The sequence below is a fragment of the Triticum dicoccoides genome, chromosome 3A (genome assembly GCF_002162155.2).
Source record: "Triticum dicoccoides isolate Atlit2015 ecotype Zavitan chromosome 3A, WEW_v2.0, whole genome shotgun sequence".
NCBI classification, from domain to species: Eukaryota; Viridiplantae; Streptophyta; class Magnoliopsida; order Poales; family Poaceae; genus Triticum; species Triticum dicoccoides.
The window spans coordinates 396,649,755-396,667,115 of record NC_041384.1 but is presented as its reverse complement, the minus strand read 5'-3'; the positions used below and the strand labels follow the sequence as shown (position 1 = coordinate 396,667,115).

At 49.6% G+C, this 17,361-nt stretch overlaps 1 protein-coding gene across 1 annotated transcript; it reads right to left on the bottom strand.

Annotated features, from left to right (window-relative positions):
* Window positions 1-3,729: 3,729 nt before the first annotated feature.
* Window positions 3,730-10,761, bottom strand: LOC119268305 (F-box/LRR-repeat protein 13-like). Its single transcript, XM_037549896.1, has 4 exons — window positions 9,788-10,761; window positions 9,553-9,702; window positions 9,115-9,470; window positions 3,730-4,047 (listed from the first exon to the last, which is right to left on the bottom strand). The coding sequence occupies exons 1-3, from the start codon at window positions 10,658-10,660 to the stop codon at window positions 9,123-9,125; spliced, it is 1,371 nt and encodes a 456-aa protein (XP_037405793.1). The 5' UTR covers window positions 10,661-10,761; the 3' UTR covers window positions 3,730-4,047; window positions 9,115-9,122.
* Window positions 10,762-17,361: the final 6,600 nt, after the last annotated feature.

Genomic DNA, 17,361 nt, shown 5'->3' with positions numbered 1-17,361 from the left:
GGCCAGTGCTCCTCTGAGTGTTGGTCCAAACTAGAGTCATGTGCAGCGCCCCCTCGGGGAAACTCGAGGTTTGGTTTTAGTTGTATGGAGCGCTCATCTGAGTGTGCCCTGAGAACGAGATATGTGCAGCTCCTATCGGGATTTGTCGGCACATTCGGGCGGTGTTGCTGGATTTGTTTTAACTTGTCGAAGTTGTCTTGTAGAACCGGGATACCGAGTCTGATCGGAATGTCTCGGGAGAAGGTTTATCCTTCGTTGACCGTGAGAGCTTGTCATGGGCTAAGTTGGGACTCCCCTGCAGGGATTTGAACTTTCGAAAGCCGTGCCCGCGGTTATGGGCAGATGGGAATTTGTTAATGTCCGATTGTAGATAACTTGAACCTTAACTTAATTAAAATGAATCAACTGTGTGTGTTACCGTGATGGTCTCTTCTCGGCGGAGTCCGGGAAGTGAACACGGTGTTGGAGTAATGTTTGCCGCAGGATGTTCTATAGTTCTTCGTTCGTGCTTTGACTCCTCTTCTCGCTCTCTTGTGCGAACAGGTTAGCCACCGTACATGCTAGTCGCTTGCTGCAGCTCCACATATTACCTTGCCTTACCTATAAGCTTAAATAGTCTTGATCGCAAGGGTGCGAGATTGCTGAGTCCCTTGTGGCTCATAGATTACTTCCAAACCAGATGCAGGGTCCGATGACTCCGTTCCAGATGATGCGCTTGAGCTCAAGTGGGAGTTCGACGAAGACTCACGCCGTTACTATGTGCCTTTCCCTGATGATCAGTAGTGGTGCCCAGTTGGGGCGATCGGGACCGTGTCGCATGTTGGGTTGATCTTTTATTTTGGTACCGTAGTCGGACCATGAGTGATTGGATGATGTAATGCTATTTATGTACTTTGTGTGATGTGGAGAGTGTAAGCCAACTATGTTCCTTTCCCCTTATTATTATATTTACTTGGGTTGTTGTGAAGATTACCTTACTTGCGACATTGCTTTCAATGTGGTTATGCCTCTAAGTCGTGCTTCGACACGTGGGGGATATAGCCGCATCGACGGTGTTACAGTGCACAAGTCTCACTGCCGGCAATACTCAAAAGCTAGTCTCGATGGGGAAGCGACGCAAAGGAGTAAGGCTATGATGGCTATCAATGTAATGGCAAGAATGATATGTCCAATACCAAGGTCAGGCTACTGCATCTTGCGTACGGTATGGTGTCAAAATGGTGGCACGAATACCAAGATGTAGTCGAGGTGGTCGTTGTTGATGACGCGTCCGTGGCAAAGATGAGCGGCGGTGATGTTGATGTCGAACCGTACCTAAATAGCTGAAACACAAGTAGGACACGGGACCGCAACTCAAATTCTCAAAGCTCGAAGTGGCAAAACGTGCTGGAGTGCGAAACGGGCAAGCAATGTTGGTGGTATGCGGAAGACGTGGTGGTGTATAGGTGGTGGGAGTGCGTATGCGGAAATGTGGGGCGGTGGTGGTGACTAAACTGAAAAAATTCAGTTTCGCCAGGGATCGTCGGACGTCCAGGCTGGGCCAGTCGTCCGGTTGTCGGACGTCCGGAAGAGGTCGGACGTCCGGTGCCTGGGCGATTTTCGGGCGCGGGATGAACAGCTAGGGTTCATGATGGTGATGGCAAAAATGGTCAAATCCGGAGGATTTTGTGGATGGAAAAGGTGGGGAAAGGGGGAAAGATAGATCCACTCAAGACAAAGCAAATCCACGGATCAAAACCAACAAAAATTCAACACACCAACAAATCACAAAAAAATCGGGGCTATTTTTGTGGGGAACTTTCGAATTAGGGACAAAATCAACAAAAATTAGGTTAGAAACACAATGGGGAGGCTCCGAAATCATGATCAACCTGGCTCTAGATACCAAGATGATGTAGGGTAGAACCCTAATCGCCAGATCTTTCACGAAAGGAGTGGATCCCGCGAAGAACACAAAGAACACAAGGGAGGAAACGAGGGGAAACACAAGAGAATCACTAAACCAACAAGGAATAGTCACACATATGCTAGATCCTCGAGTACATAAGAGATCACACGACCCACGGTCAACTAGGGACGATACAAGGGTAGCCGGTCTTCTCCGTGAGGACGTCTTGATGTTCTTCTCCGCAAGAAGGTCTTGAATCCAAAGGGATCTTCTCCGAAGAGGGGCCGCGGTCTCTCTCGTGGAGTAGATCCGATGTGGATGAGCAATGATCTATCTCTATTATGAGCTAAACCAATGCTAACCCTAGCTAGAAGGAATAGGAGGTCTATTTATAATCTTAGTGCAAAAGAGGGGCGAAGGGGTACATGGGCTGCGGCCCAACACTTAACAGCACACAGGCGTTGGACGTCCGGCAGTCACCGGTCGTCCGGAGGCTCGCGAGGGTCCGAACGTCCGGTGCCTGTCGGACGTCCGTAGATTCGGCTCGGATGGTCTTCGGTCGGACGTTCGGTCGGGGTCGGTCGTCCAGGTGGCTTCGGAAATTCGTAGTTTTGGCTCGGGTGGGGGTGTGTCGGACGTCCGGGCTGGGTCAAACGTCCGGAGCCTGGAGATCGTCGGACGTCCGGCCCTGGTCGGTCGATCGGAGCCTGTAGCTTCTTCCGCATCTCTTCTTCTTCACGTCCATCTTCCTCTTCTGATTCTCCTTGCTCCTTAGCTTCTTCATGGCTAACTCCTTGACACCTGAGTATGCATAATGTCTCCGTTTGAGGTAGTAGCCATGCCTTATGTGCATCAAAGTGAACTTGTGAGAGGAGAGATGTCACCTCGGTTTCGAGAGCTCTTGCACGTGCTCGTGTCATGGGTCCGCTAGACACTTGATGAGACGATGGTAGGTCTATGGGGATGACCTTGGGATGCTCCGCATCACCTTCGGTGCGATGTTGGAGGACGCCGATGGTGGCACATGTGACTCATTGGGAGCTTTGGTGGACATCGGGGCGCGGGGCTTGGTCCAGCGTAGCTTGCGAGGCCCGATTCATCTGCAGCAAGAATCAATTTAAGGGCGGTGATCACGTGGACCGATCGGCAGCCGCGTGCGGCTCTGCCGGCGACGACCAACGAAGGCTTGTCCGGCAGCGGTACGACGCCATCAGCACCCCTGGCGCTTCTGAAGGCGAGGATCTTTTCCGTAGCTGTGCAACGGCTGATGCAGAGATGAATATGGTGATTTGTTTCCTGAGTGGAGCCGTATAGAGGAGAAGAAGATAAAGGGGAAACAACGCTGGTTGTCGGAGAGGATGAGATCTACGTGGAGGTGGGATAGGATGGATGTGGGCTGTTTTGTTCCAGTGGGCTTCTGTTACGAAGAGGAAACGGCGGGTAGTGGGCTTCTGTTACGAAGAGGAAACGGCAGGTCGCTTCAGTGACCAAGGCTGGTTGCGTACTAATGAAAATTAAATCTCACTTGTGTAACTAAATGCGACACATGGGATTAGCTAGAGAAAAAAATAGAGTTGCTGATGTGGCAAGGCTGTTGAGGTGGATAGGCTGCATGTCAAGATAAATCAAGTAGTGGGGATGAACTTTTTAAGTATATAGGATAAGATTTGCAAACTTAATTGGTTGAGAGAATTGGTTGTAGTGGAGAACTTCTTAAGAATGTCGAAGTAAGATGTAAGATTTCTATATCATTGGCTGTCATTTTGGCTAAGAATTCATAAACCCACAAAGTTTGGCTTCAAAAAATAGCTTCTTAATTAAAAAAAACATCATCTTTCCAAAATTAAAATTCACCTCAACATGAAACAAGTTGCAGCACACGATCTTTAACAAGTTGAAACCAGTTGCAGCTCCATAAAGCACAAATCCACATAATCATATTCAATTACAACAGCCATGTTCAGGTCCACAAAGCACAAAATGCACGTCTAACACAAGCAAAACCAAAGTTTCGAAGCTTGTACTGAACAAGGTATAGAAGACAAAAGACTACAGCTTGCTTCAGGGCCTATGGCTTGACTCGCTTCAGGACCCATCTCTTTTTTCATTCCATCTGGGTAAGGCTTGAAGAGACGTGATCTTGTCACTTCTTTGTTATCCTGCAAATATGATGGCAAACATGTAGCAAAATGACTAAAGTAGTTGTCAACCACATCCGTAACAGCAGGAGCAAATGCCGCATCAATATTTTTTCCGACGCAATCAAACAAACAAGCTAGAATTAGATGAAGGCTACAGCTACGCTAGCGACTCTGGTGCTAGGATTCAGAAACGTAAAAACCCAGAAGCCAAATCCTGCTTTCTTTTTCTTACTGTTTGCTTGTTGTTTGCATACTTGATCTGTTCAACTCTCCTTCCTAATGTATAATAATTATTATAGCAATAGAAAACTGTGCAATTCATTTCAATGGGGCAGACTATAAATTATTTGTGGGCAAGGTCTGAGAGGATGCTGCTAGCTAGTGATAGAAAGATCCATAAGCCCTTACAAGCAGTTGCCATTTCATAAGTTGCTTCATTCCTGTCCACCATGTTAACTACTACTGCCAGCTAGATGGTTGGTTATTTCTTGGTTAGCTGGGTGGGCGAGGTTGTAAATTATACTAGTTCTTGAGAATTAGAACCAGTACTACACATGCATATTACTAGTACTACCCACATATTACCACTAGCACTGAGTGCTTCTCCTTTGTCTCAACAGCATTACTAGTGCTACACAGGCACACCCATTGATAAAGACCAAACTGACATGTGTGCACTTCTTTATGTAGATTGGCTACACGAAATTAAATCCCAGATAAGAACAGACTCACAAGGATGACAAGGAGAACAAAACTACAATTGAACAGATTCCCCATCATTCCCACAGTGACCAAACATGCATTGAGCAATACCCAAAGGACACGAGAGAAGCAATATTGCACAAGAATTGCGCTCATGTTCATGTTCCTCCATGAAGTTTCAAGCCACATCGGGCGCTACCTGGGAATGCGGCGGATGGGAGGTCAAGACTTTGTCGGTCTCCTCTCTAGGTGTCCGGATCCGGTTTGCTTGCTACTAAACCTGCTGATTGTGTGAGGTTACTGTTAGAGTTGAAGAAAAAGAAAAGGATTCGTGAGAGATGGAAGGAGAGAAGAGGTGGAGGGGGAGACTTGCCCGGGGAAGGAGGTGAACTACACAACAGCGCTCACCGGCGGCTGGACGGGAATGTGGAGGCGGCAACATGAGGTCGGAGCAAAAGAGGAGCAAGAAAGGAAAAGAGTAAAGGAAGTGATTATTCGGCTCAGCGGGAAATCTCACCGACGACGAGGAAGCCAAGCGCCGTGGCGACGGAGCAGAGGCAGAGGAAGGATCAAGGAGAGAGGAATGGTGTCGCGGGACAAGAGAGATGTGTTGAATCATGGAATGGCGGCTTTGAGGGGGGATTGGTTTTACATACTGTCCCACATCAGTGGAATCTTGGAATGAACTCCCACGCCCATTCCGAGACAGCTAAACACAGTGGGTTCGGATTTAGTAAATGCATTACGTGATTCTAGGCCCAAATGATAGGACAAACAAGCTGCAAGTCTAATCTAGGAGAGTGGGTATAGAAAAACTATGACATCACTTGCCATGCTCATTAGTTGGACCCTTTGAAATGAGAGGAACTCCTGGGTTTTCCACCACAAGAGTGCTCCACCTTCAATCTTGCTCAACACCATAAAGCTCGAGGCAAGACTTCCGGTTACTGCCGGCGCCAAATATAACACAAACATTATTCTCTTCTTAATTAATGAATAAGGCAAATCTTATGTCTCCATTTCAAAAAAAGAGAGAGTACAAGTGCTCCTAGATTTGCAAATGCACCCAGAGTCCCAGCTTATCTGGCACTTCCGAGATTTGTTTTCTTTCAAACCTCACATCATGACGGCATAACAAAATATGCTAACAAAACTAAAAATCAGCGACGAGAAGGATGGTACATCAGCGTTCATTTGGCAGCAAAACTGGATCCTACAGGACTTCAACATGAGCCCTATTGTTAGTAAAATAATTGATCCGCCTCTACTGGTGGCCGACTTGATTACGGCTGAGGCGTCCTGGGACATGGGCAAATTGGCTCAAATCTTCTTGCCTACAGATGCACAAGCTATTGCTGCTATCCCTCTTTGTACAAGGCAGGTGGATGACTTTTGGTCATGGATCCATGAGAAGAATGGTGTTTTCACAGTCCAGTCAGCCTACAGAATGTTAGTATCCACAAAGACTTGACGGGAAGCTTGGCTTGAGGGCAGAGCAGATTCCTCAAATTCGGAGAGGGAGACGAAGGCATGGACAAGTATGTGGAAGACCAACGTCCCATCTAAGGTTAAAATTTTCTTATGGAGGCTTGCTCAGCAATCTCTGCACACGGCTGATCTTCAAACTCATAGAAACATGGCGACAGTGTCTTCGTGTGGCCTTTGTGGAGCGGACGATTCATGGCAGCACTCTCTCCTTCACTGTAACATGGCAAGATGCGTATGGGCGTCGGAAGACCCGGACCTTGCTGATGTTTTTCACAACATAAGGGAACCGGAAAGCCAAAAGGTGGATATTTATACTAATTGACGGCCTGCAACATGATGATTTCATCAGGGTCATAGTGACATTGTGGGCTATCTGGTACGCCCGTTACATGAGCATATCTTCCAGACCCCTCACGCAACCCATCATTTTATCCGCAACTATATTAGGGAGCTCAGCAAGATCAAACCACATGGGACACAAGCTCCACCAGCGGCAAGGGCACCCCGCCCGTGCAGAATGCCTCCGGCGGCAGGATTTGCTAAGATCAAAGTGGATGGAGCTACTTCAAAGTGGTTGGATCTTTTAGTGCCGTGTCCAGGGATGAAACAGGGAAGTTCATGGGCGCGTCAGCTATCAGATGCGTTGGCATAACTGACCCAGCAGCTTTGGAGGCGCTAGCCTGCCGAGAAGCCCTTTCATTGTCCCAGGATCTTTCTCTAACACATGTGATGATAGCATCAGACTGCCAAGAGGTTGTTACAAATATCAAAATCGATGCAGGAGGCTTGTATGGCAGCATCGTGAAGGAGATCAAATCAAATTTCAGCTCAGTTCACGTCTTGTACTTCCATTTTCGAGGGACGTGAGTCTAATATTGAGGCACATAGCCTCCCTAAGCACACTCTAGGACTTTCTTTAGGACCCATTTGTGGCTCCTCGAACCTCAAGACCTTAATTGTATCCCAAATTCCCAATGTATTTGGACTATGATCATTAAATAAAGTGTGTTTAGACTAAAAAAACAGATCAATCAAAATGTAGTAGGCATAGCTACACAACTTATCTTCTCCAACATACAATAAAAATACCCTTATTCCACAACACAAAATTAAGAGATACAATGTACGAGACAAAAAGGGTATCCAACATTTAAAGACGTAGATCATATGTTTTATACCATAACATAAACATTTTGCGCCTCTGCTTTTGTGAGGCTATACCGACTATGCTACTACACCGTCGGCCACGACTAACTTGACCAGGGCTAGTCATCACCATGATCGGCTACCTCAACATTGACGTCAAGGGTTACCTCACAGCTCATCGGCAACAGCTCCAGTCAATAGCGTCCGCATCATCACAAGTGTCCACATCACTCCCGCTGTGACTGCAGCAGGGAGTAGAAGAGAGACATGGAGGCAGGGAGTAGAAGAGAGACATGGAAGGCACCAGAAGGAGACGCAGTCACCGCCTAGGTGCCGACAGATCAGAGATGCAGGTGATGATGGCGCGCGACATTCAACTTCAGTCACAATTGTCCACTTTGCTCGCACTAGGACTGAGGGGGAATGTTAGAAGTATAAACACGTTCAGTTAGAGACAAGGAGAAATAGAGATAGAGTTGGTTAAAACCAACAATGACTTGCCTTGTACTCTAAGCTGCTCTCCGTGTTGTACTCTATATATGCCCCATGAGGTCAGTCAATGCAAAAACAAAATATCCAGGGTTCCTATAGTTTTCCACACACTAACTAGGGTTCACATCAGATCCAAAAATTATAATGTTATTCAGTACCACCTCCATTCCAAATTATTTGAGGCTCTAACTTTGTCCTAAGTCAAACTTCCTTAAGTGTGACCAAGTCCACAGAAAAATGTGACAACATCTACAACACTAAATTAGTTTAATTAGATTCATTATAAAATATATTTTTGTTAATTGATGTTGTAGATATTAGCTCATTTGTAAGACTTGATCAAAAGAAGAGAAGTTTGACTTGGGCAAAGCTAGAAATAGATATTATCTGGAACAGAGAGAGTATCATACTTAGTTTGCAGTACCATAGGTAAGTCTGAAAGTGCAAAATAAGACAAAGAGAACATTTGATCAGCCTTCTTGTGAGCTACACAGGATGCACCACTCCAGATAGATGAGTAAAAACAGAGCGAGTTGATCTGCCACCAAACACCAGAATAGTACACACACCAGACCAGAGACTGCGGATCCAATACTAACATGTCGCTTTGACTGTAGCTGATGATGCAGTGGTCTGAGGGGACTCCAGGCCATTGTCAAGATGATGGGTTTCCTACGTTTGTGTGATACATGGCTGCTAGCCTAATGCAATACTAAACAACGAGCATGTGCAGGTGCATGTTTTGTTATATCTCAACTAGGCTCACTTGATTGCATTAATGACTTGTACATATCAAAATGGAGCACCTCTGATTCAATTATCAATGGTGCTCATGAGTCAATGATGGTAATCTATTGCATTAAGCTTGGACAACATCAATGACAGCATGAGTGATACAGGCGCCATCACTTTCTTGCTCTTACGGAAGTTCAAAATTACGATAAGACACAACCAAAAGATGAACTGTCAGGAGAAAATTTCAGACAGATTAGGAACCAGCTGCCATAAGTACTATAGCACCAAACCTCAAGCTTTGCATGTTATAACTAACATGTCTTGGTAAAGTTTCATACTCTTTCTTGACCACCACCACCACCAACAACAACAACAACAACAAAGCCTTTAGTCCCAAACAAGTGACCAAATGGGTTATATTGTTATGAGGTGCAGATTTTGCTAATGAGAGGACCATCAAAAATATGACTCAGAAAGTAAAGAACAAACTGTTTACAAACAAAGAGTAAGCCTTAAGAGTACCTCCAACTTTAGCAACCAAAGGGGTCACACTGTGACATGTTGCTAGCTCTTTCGAAGCTCCACGCATGGGACATGTCTTGCCTCTCCACCACCACGCTAGCATCTGCAGACACACATTCTTCTGAAGATAAACGCCTTAGCACAACATCTCTAGAGCAACCATCATCCACGAAAACACGCATCTCCTCCAATATTTGGGCTCTTTCCATGACAAACTTGACAAATGCCAGCTCGGTATCCTCTCCTCGGGCAGCTTCGAACACAAACTTCTTAATATGTGAGGTAACACATTCAGTGTGGCCTACTTGATCCCAGAAATCCACATCAACATTGCTTGGTGATTCAGAAGGAGATGACTGTATTCCAGCAAGTGAACCACTTAACTCAACAGGCACAAGCACAAACAATGATGATGATGAAGTGACTGGGAATCGATACCTTGATATACAAGGTTTCTAGGCATGGGAAGCATCTAAGCAAGAGGGGCACCAGCTTGACTTGCTTCTCGTCTCCAAACTGCACCTTCAATGCCAATGTCCTAAGGGTCCGAACCATCGCATTCGGTTTCACCTTCATCCCTATCCCATCCTATAATGAACCGAAAAGCAATTATGTAACACAGTACCATCTAATTGTGGGAAATAAGATGATGTGAAAGAAAAATTCAGGCCACCTTGATCACAGTGGGGCCGATCTTGAGCTGATGGAGTCCAACATCAAAGTACCCGAAAATTTTCAGCCTCGGTGCATTAATAATCTTGACGTGAGTAGAGGCACCGCCAATCGGCTCCAACAGCAACCGCTCCAAGTTGGGGGCATCGTCAAGGTGCACCTCTCTGACCATGGACCTCCACACAACCAGGGACTGGAGGCTCTCTGACCAGATGTGGATGTACCTTGGGTAGTCCTGTGTCAGCACGAAAGCGAGCCTCTCAAGCTCGGGGCAGCGCGGGAGCACAGCGTGGAGCTCGCGGTCCTGCATGGAGCAATGGACAATCCCGAGCTCTTGCAGGCTGGGGAAGGCCGGAGCGAGGCCGGAAATGTCCGGGAACTGGCAGAGCCCGAGCCAGAGGCGGCGGAGGGACGCGCATCCAAGGAGGCCCGGGGGAGGACGCCACTCACATTCAGCGGGCCAGGATCCGTTGACGACGGAGAGTTCCTCGACGTTCTTGGCTGCGAGGGAGGCGAACCAGGAGTCGAGGACGTCGGGTTCCTGGTAAGCGAGGTGCTCGGAGGAGAGGCGGGCGGAAGTGACCGGGCCCGGGTGGGAGTTCAGCGCGGCGGTGACTGCGGTAGGAACGAGTCCAGCGTCGTCGAGCCGGACTGGGGTGGAAGCCCAGAGGCTGCGCCAGCGGGAGGAGAGGATGGTGGTGCGGGCCGCGTCCTTGGTGGGGAGGCGGGAGATGATGTTGCGGAGGAGCACGTCCGGGAGGCAGTTGATGCGGTCATCGTCATCAGAGGCAGTGGACGAGGAGGACGGGGATGCGGTGGTGGAGACCGAGGGAGGCGGGAGGTAGGAGAGGACGGTGGCTAGGGTTTCGTCCATCGCCGTGGTTTGCTTGACACGGCGGAGGAGGAAGCGGAACAGGGCGAGATCTGTCCTTTTTTTTTGAGACAAAGTGAGAGATCAGGTGAAGCCCGACAAGAGTAAAGAGTTGGGCCATATGAAGGTTAGCCCAGTTCAGGTCTAGCAGTGAAAAAGGAACAATCGGTTCTACTCCAACTTCCTGGCCTAGCCCAACTCCCATTCCCGAGTAGACAGACATTGGCATCGGCAACAGGCTGCTAGTCTTTCCCTCTATAGTTAGGGTTTCTCTCCTCCCGGTGGCGATCTGGCCGCCGTCGAGACGAATTGCTCCCCTACCGCCGCGTCTTTCCGCCGTTCTTCCTCGCTAGCCAGGGTGCGCAAGCGCCCGACCCTAGCAGGAACAGGGACCGACTGGTTAGGGTTCCCCCAGGAGAATACCCCGATCTGCACTGTCTGCTTCGGGTGAGAGATATAATGACTTCTGGCGGATCTTCGAGTTCTGCGGGAGTTGGCGATGTTGAATTGCTGATGAAAGAATTGGGACTGGCGGAGGAAGATCTGGACAATGTGGTCTTCGATGAAGTGCATGCGCCACCAGATAAACCTAGATGGATTGCTTTGGCCAAGGTTAATACTCCCAAATCCTATAGCCAAACCTGGTTCTATAGAAACATGAGATCGGCAATGGGACGCGGCGCAAGAAGTAAAGTTCAAGCCTCTGGAGAACAACCTATATACTGTCCAATTTTCATGCTTGGGTGATTGGGAGAGGGTAATGAACAATGGTCCCTGGAACTTCAGGGGAGATGCGGTGTTGATCATGCTGTATGATGGGATCGCACAACCCTCAACCGTTAAGCTTGAAACAATCGACATATGGATCCAAATCCATGATGTGCCGGATCTATATGCCCATCTGGTTACCCCACTTGCTGCAAAGGTGGGTGAGGTCTTGTTCTCTGAACCACCATCAAATGACTTTGCGGGCAACTTCTATCGTGTCTGGATCCGGCTCAATGTTCTAAAGCCGCTAAAGAACGCGGTGTCGATGGTCAGGGACGGGAAGAGGCAGATATACAGAGTCAAGTATGAACGTCTTCCAGATTGGTGTGCGGTGTGTGGAATGCTAGGCCATCATTTTAAAGAACATGGTAGTGGGATCCATCCTCCATCGACCTTGGTATTTAAAGACCTTAGAGCTAGCTGGTTCATGCGCAGCGGTCGGGGTTCAGGTGAGGGCCGAGGCCGCCGGGGTGGAAGGCGTGGAGGCTGTCGTGGTTCTAAGTCTGACAATAGTGTAGGGGGTAAGTATGGAGAGGCAAGATCTTAGCTGTGGAGAAGTTGTAAGCATGCAAGGTTTACGAGTCCAGGCCCTTCTCGGAGGAAGTAATAGCCCTACGTCTCGGAGCCCAGAGGCGGTCGACTGGATTATATGAATATGGGTTACAGAGGTGCGAACCCTTGTCTTGGAGGAGGGGGTGTCTTATATAGAGTGCGCCAGGACCCCGGCCAGCCCACGTTACAAAGGGTTCAATGTACATTAAGACGGGGCGTTACTGGTAACGCTGGTAATAAAGTGCTATGATGACCATAAAAGCTATTTAATGACCGACCGTTAGCGTGCAGAGTGACTTTAGGTCTCCTGGCCGTCGAGTGGTTGGATCTTGGTCGAGCGATTGCTTCTTGGTCGAGTGTCTTCGAGTCTGTCGAGTGGAACACCTTCAAGTCGATTGAAAGGTGATTTCTTCTAGAGATGTCCCTGGGTAGGACAGTTAGGACAGGTCCATGACCCTACCCTAGGTACATAGCTTCATCATTAGCCCCCGAATGGATCGAGGTTTGAGTGGGGAAGGAGTTGAGAACCTCTCCGACTCGTTTTTCATGCCGTGAGCATATCTTGTTCCGGATCAATGGACCTGAGTGATGACAGCAACTTCCTTTTTAGTCGCCTTGATCCATTCTTAATTCTTCGTCGAGTGAGTTTCTTCGCTTGTAAGGCTCCGAGTGACGGTGCGGAGGAGATCTTTGGTCTGACCAGTTGTTTGCTGCGCGCAGATTTCGCGGGATCCGAATTTTGGGGAAGCGCGCGGGACGGGGGAGGCTGCAGTAATCGGATGGGATAGAGCGGAGCCGCCTCGATCCCCGCGCCACCTTTTTCGCCACGTATCGCGCGCGCGGTCGTTACGGGATTTGACAGAGCCGCCTGGGCCTACCCGTCAGCCACTCGGAAGCGGCCTGATATAAAGCGCCGGACCGGAGTCTCCCGAATAGTGCATCTCATTTCCTCTTCTCTTGCTCACGCCCCTCCGCTGCGCTCGCTCTCGCCCCAGCGCCACCGCACCATACGCGTCTCGCCGACGACAATGGGGAAGGAGAAGACAGCGGCTCTGGAGCGGGCAAAGAAGGCGACAGCAAGGTCGAAGGGGAAGGCGACCAGCCGGGGCGGATCTTCCTCGCGGTCCGGCCTACCGAGGGGCTGGATCCAGGGCGACTGGATCCACTTGAGGATCCCCCAAGAAGACCTCGACGACTTGGCCGAAGGGGGGTTGATCCCCTACGACTCGGCGCGGCTTCCGGGGAAGGAATCTGAGCCGCAGGCTCGGGAGGGTGAGCGTGTCCTTCTTGCCACCCACGTCGACCGTGGATTTTCCTTGCCCCCTCACCCCTTCTTCCAAGGGTTTCTGAACTTCTTTGGGGCACAACTCCATCATTTTACCCCCAACTCAATCGTTTATCTTGCCGCTTTCATTTCTTTGTGTGAGAACTTACTGGGTTGTCGGCCTCGCTGGGGTCTCTTCAAGCATATTTTCACTTGTCGCTCCCAAACAGTGAAAAAGGCTAATCCGAGTGACGAGAGGACCCAAGTGATCCGGATGTGTGGGGGTCTTGGCATCCAGACGAGAGGGAAAAGCTCCTTCCCGGCCATGATTCTTCCCGACTCAGTTCGCGGATGGCAGTCGACCTGGTTTTACTGTAAAGACCAGTCGACGCCAAGGTAATCGACTGGCCTCCCTCCCTTTACCATGGACCGAGTGGAAAAACCCTCCCCTTTGAAGGTGCTCCCGGAGGAGAAGGCGCACGTGAAGGTGCTGGTCGACCGAGTGGTCCAGCTTATTCGTGACGGGGTCACTGGTATGGATCTCTTGGAGGTCTTCCTTCAGCGGTGCATCCAGCCTCTCCAAGCCCGAGACCATCCGATGTGGATGTATTCGGGTCTTGAAGACTCCACTCGGATCCACCCAGAGGAGGTCGACGACGACACACTGGAGAAGTGGCTGTCTAGCATTACCGGGAATAAGGACAATCCCAGGGGAGCCAGGAGAGTCCCTCCATTCGACCAGTCCCACGCACCCGAGCAGGTCTGATTCTGAGTTTTTGCTTGTAATCTGAATTCACTCGCGTAGCTGCCTATATTGCGTCGACTGACTTTGATCTACCTGCTTTCTTTCAGGCCATTATTGAAATGTATTCAATGCCCAACGGGGAGCAGGAGCAAGCTCTGGAAGGCGAGGCGAGTGGCGGCGAAAGCGGCGAGTGGACTTCCGATGGTGAAGGGGACGGAGGAAGCGACGACTCAAGCACTGGAGAAGAAGTCGAGTCGCCTCCTCGCAGGGAGAGGCGATCCAAGCTTGACCAAGAACGGTCGAGTGCTCGTGACAAGGCAACTGCTCCGGCTGGTCATTCTTCGAAGCGCCCTCGGATCTCTTCACCAACCCTGACTGAGAAGGCGCCAAAGCACCCCAGAGTTGTAGAGCCGAAGACTCGGAAGGCGTTGCCGAAAATCAAGATTGATATCCCCGTCGCTTCCGCGTGAGTGCCTCTCTTTGCATTCACTCGATGCTCCGCGCTGTTTGTTTTTCTTGTTTTAACTGGATGAACTTTGGAACTGTCAGCGCTGCTACCTCCGGGACCTCAGCTTACAGGGACAAAGATGAGGTGATGGAGGATGCGGTCACTTCTAATCCGGGTATGATCCCTGCCATACTGTCTTTATTTGGTCGATTCAACTGCAACGCGTACCATTGGGTGATGTGACTTTAACGATTGAACTTTGCATAGCTCCCAACGTTATTGACCTCCCTGATGATGATGAAGAGACCGAGAGGCCTTCGACGAGGAAAAATAGGCGAGCTCCTGCAAGCGGGGCGCTACAGACGACACCGAGGGCGAAACCAGTTGTTCAGGACACTGGCGACGTCAATCGGGGTTCTGTTACCTTCGCTGAGCCACTGTCGAGTGCCTTGCCTTCTTCGTCGACTGCTCAGGCCCCTGTCGACCCGCCTTCAGTTTTTGCGACCCATCATGTCCCAGAGGGCGAGGTGAATGCTGCTAAGGAAGCCATACGCCAGGCGGGCATTATGATGGAGAAGATGAAGATGGTGCGAGACGCCAGCCAAGCCGCCTATGACGCCAGCTCGACTCTCCAGAGCAACGTTCAGGTTAGTTGGTTGCCGCTTGTTCTGTTAGGATATGCTACTTGAAGATTCTTTCCGAAAACCTTTGCATCTGTACACCCACTGGGTGTGTCGATTGAATTTTTGGACTAGTGGGGGCACGCTGAGTGCACCCACTGGGTGTAGTCCCCGAGACTATGGTGGACTGCTGGCAGTCGACTGTAGTCTTTGTATTTTGCCGAATGTATAAACCGAACTGGTAGTTTATCTCTTCCACTCGATCTGGTCGAGTGGGATCAGAACCGGTGGGGGCACGCCAAGTGCACCCACTGGGTGTAGTCCCCAAGACCGCGGTCGACTGCTGGCAGTCGATTGTGGTCTGAGTTCTACTTTCTCTCCCTCTTTTTTTACTCCCCTCACTTGACTCTGACGGGCCGGTCGAGTGGGATCAGAACCGGTGGGGGCACGCTAAGTGCACCCACTGGGTGTAGTCCCCGAGACTATGGTGGACTGCGGGCAGTCGACCGTAGTCTTAGTATTTATTGCCTTTGTTGTTGTTTTTTTGCTGTAAAAATAACTTCTCCCCTTTGATTTCAGAAATCTTGTGATCTTGGAGCTCGCTTTGCTGACTTGGAGAAGCAGCAGATTCAACTGAACCTTGACTTGGAGCTGGCCAGGACAGAGCTGCAAAAGGTCAGAGACGGCGCCGCAGGTAAGACGAGTTTGTCGACTGGTCAGTTTTAGGCTTGAGTACCCTTCCGCTATTTCTGAATCAATCATCATTTCTTTGCAGAAAAACTGAGAGAAACTCTGGCGAAGAAGGATCAGGATTTGGCCCCTGCTTGTAAGGAGGCTGACGACAAGACCGCTCTGGCCGAACAGAAGCTGGCTTCGGTCGGCCAGTTGGAAGAAGAGAATACCAGGCTGAAGACTGCTCTGAATGACTCCAACAAGGAGTGCTCGCGCTGGAAGAAGGCGAATCTCGTCTAGGGCGAGAAAATGGAAGGCATTGCTCGCAGGAGGGATGATCTGGAGAGTTATCTGAGAAGTCTTGCCAAGAAGCTGTTCATCAAGCTTGAAGGTGCACATTCTGTTCCGACTGACTTTTTTTTGAGTCGACTCAGTGTACGAAAATTGACTTATCCTTGGATCGTGAATGCGGAGTTTTGCCAGAACTTTGAAGAGGAGACTAGACGGATCGAGCCTGGTTTGGATCCAATCAACTCTCCCGTGAAAGATGAAACTACCATGAATCTGCTCCGTCTGGAATCTCGCATCGACAGTGCCGTGGACTACTTGGCTCGACTGAAGGTCGCCATGTCGCGGATTGACCCGGCACTTTGGCCAGAGGCTGAGCTCCAAAATGATATTGAGTCCCTGATGACTCGACTAAATGAAATCCCCGACCGAGTGCAGGAGTGGAAGAAGTCTGCTGCTCGGTGTGGCACTGACGTGGCTCTGTCTTTGGTTCATGTCCACTGCAAGGAGGTGCGACAGAACAAACTGGCAGCAATCAAGGTCGCCAACACCCAGAAGCATGACTTCCGAACCTTTATGGAGACTTTCATCACTGCAGCCACTCGGATAGCCGACGGCGTCGACCTGGATGAGTTCGTCGAGCCTGCCAGCCCTCCTCCCGCGGAGTGAACAAACTCTTATGTCCCACCTTAAATTTGCCTCGGAATGCCGAGTGGTTTTTGTAACCGTTAAACTTTTTCGGGCTGCATGTCCTAGTACTTCGATCTGTGATTTGGAACCTTTGGAATTTATCCGAACTTGGTTTACCGTTGAATATCTTTATGAATCTCCTGCTGAGTGAACCCATTCTTCATTCGAGACAACTTTTGCATTCGCAGCACAGCTCCGAAGGAGAGGGAAGCAGTCGACCTATGTCTTGTATTTGTGGCGAAGCTCCCCAGGAGAAGGCGGCGGTCGACCCACACCCTGTTACCGCAGAGTGGGACGGAGTGCACATTGTATTTGTGGCGAAGCTCCCCAGGAGAAGGTGGCAGTCGACCTGCCCCTCGTCGTCCTTGAGGAATGAGATGTGTTTCGTACTTAGGCGAGTATTGGACTGCAGCTAAGCCTCCGAGTGGGAGGATTGCTCTCCACTCGGTAGGATTTTTCAAACTTAGGCGAGTGCCGGACTACAGCTAAGTCTCTAAGTGAGAAAACTTAGGCGAGTACTGGACTGCAGCTAAGCCCTCGAGTGGGAGGATTGCTCTCCACTCGGTGGGATTTTTTTTTCAAACTTAGGCGAGTGCCAGACTGCAGCTAAGTCTTTGAGTGAGAGAACTTAGGCGAGTGCTGGACTGCAGCTAAGCC

Coding starts and splice junctions, on each gene's coding strand:
- LOC119268305 (XM_037549896.1), bottom strand. CDS start 10,660: ATGGACGAAACCCTAGCCACCGTCCTCTCCTACCTCCCGCCTCCCTCG. Junction 9,703..9,787: donor TCGGCCCCACTGTGATCAAG/GTGGCCTGAATT, acceptor GGTTCATTATAG/GATGGGATAGGGATGAAGGT. Junction 9,471..9,552: donor TAGAAACCTTGTATATCAAG/GTATCGATTCCC, acceptor GCTGGAATACAG/TCATCTCCTTCTGAATCACC.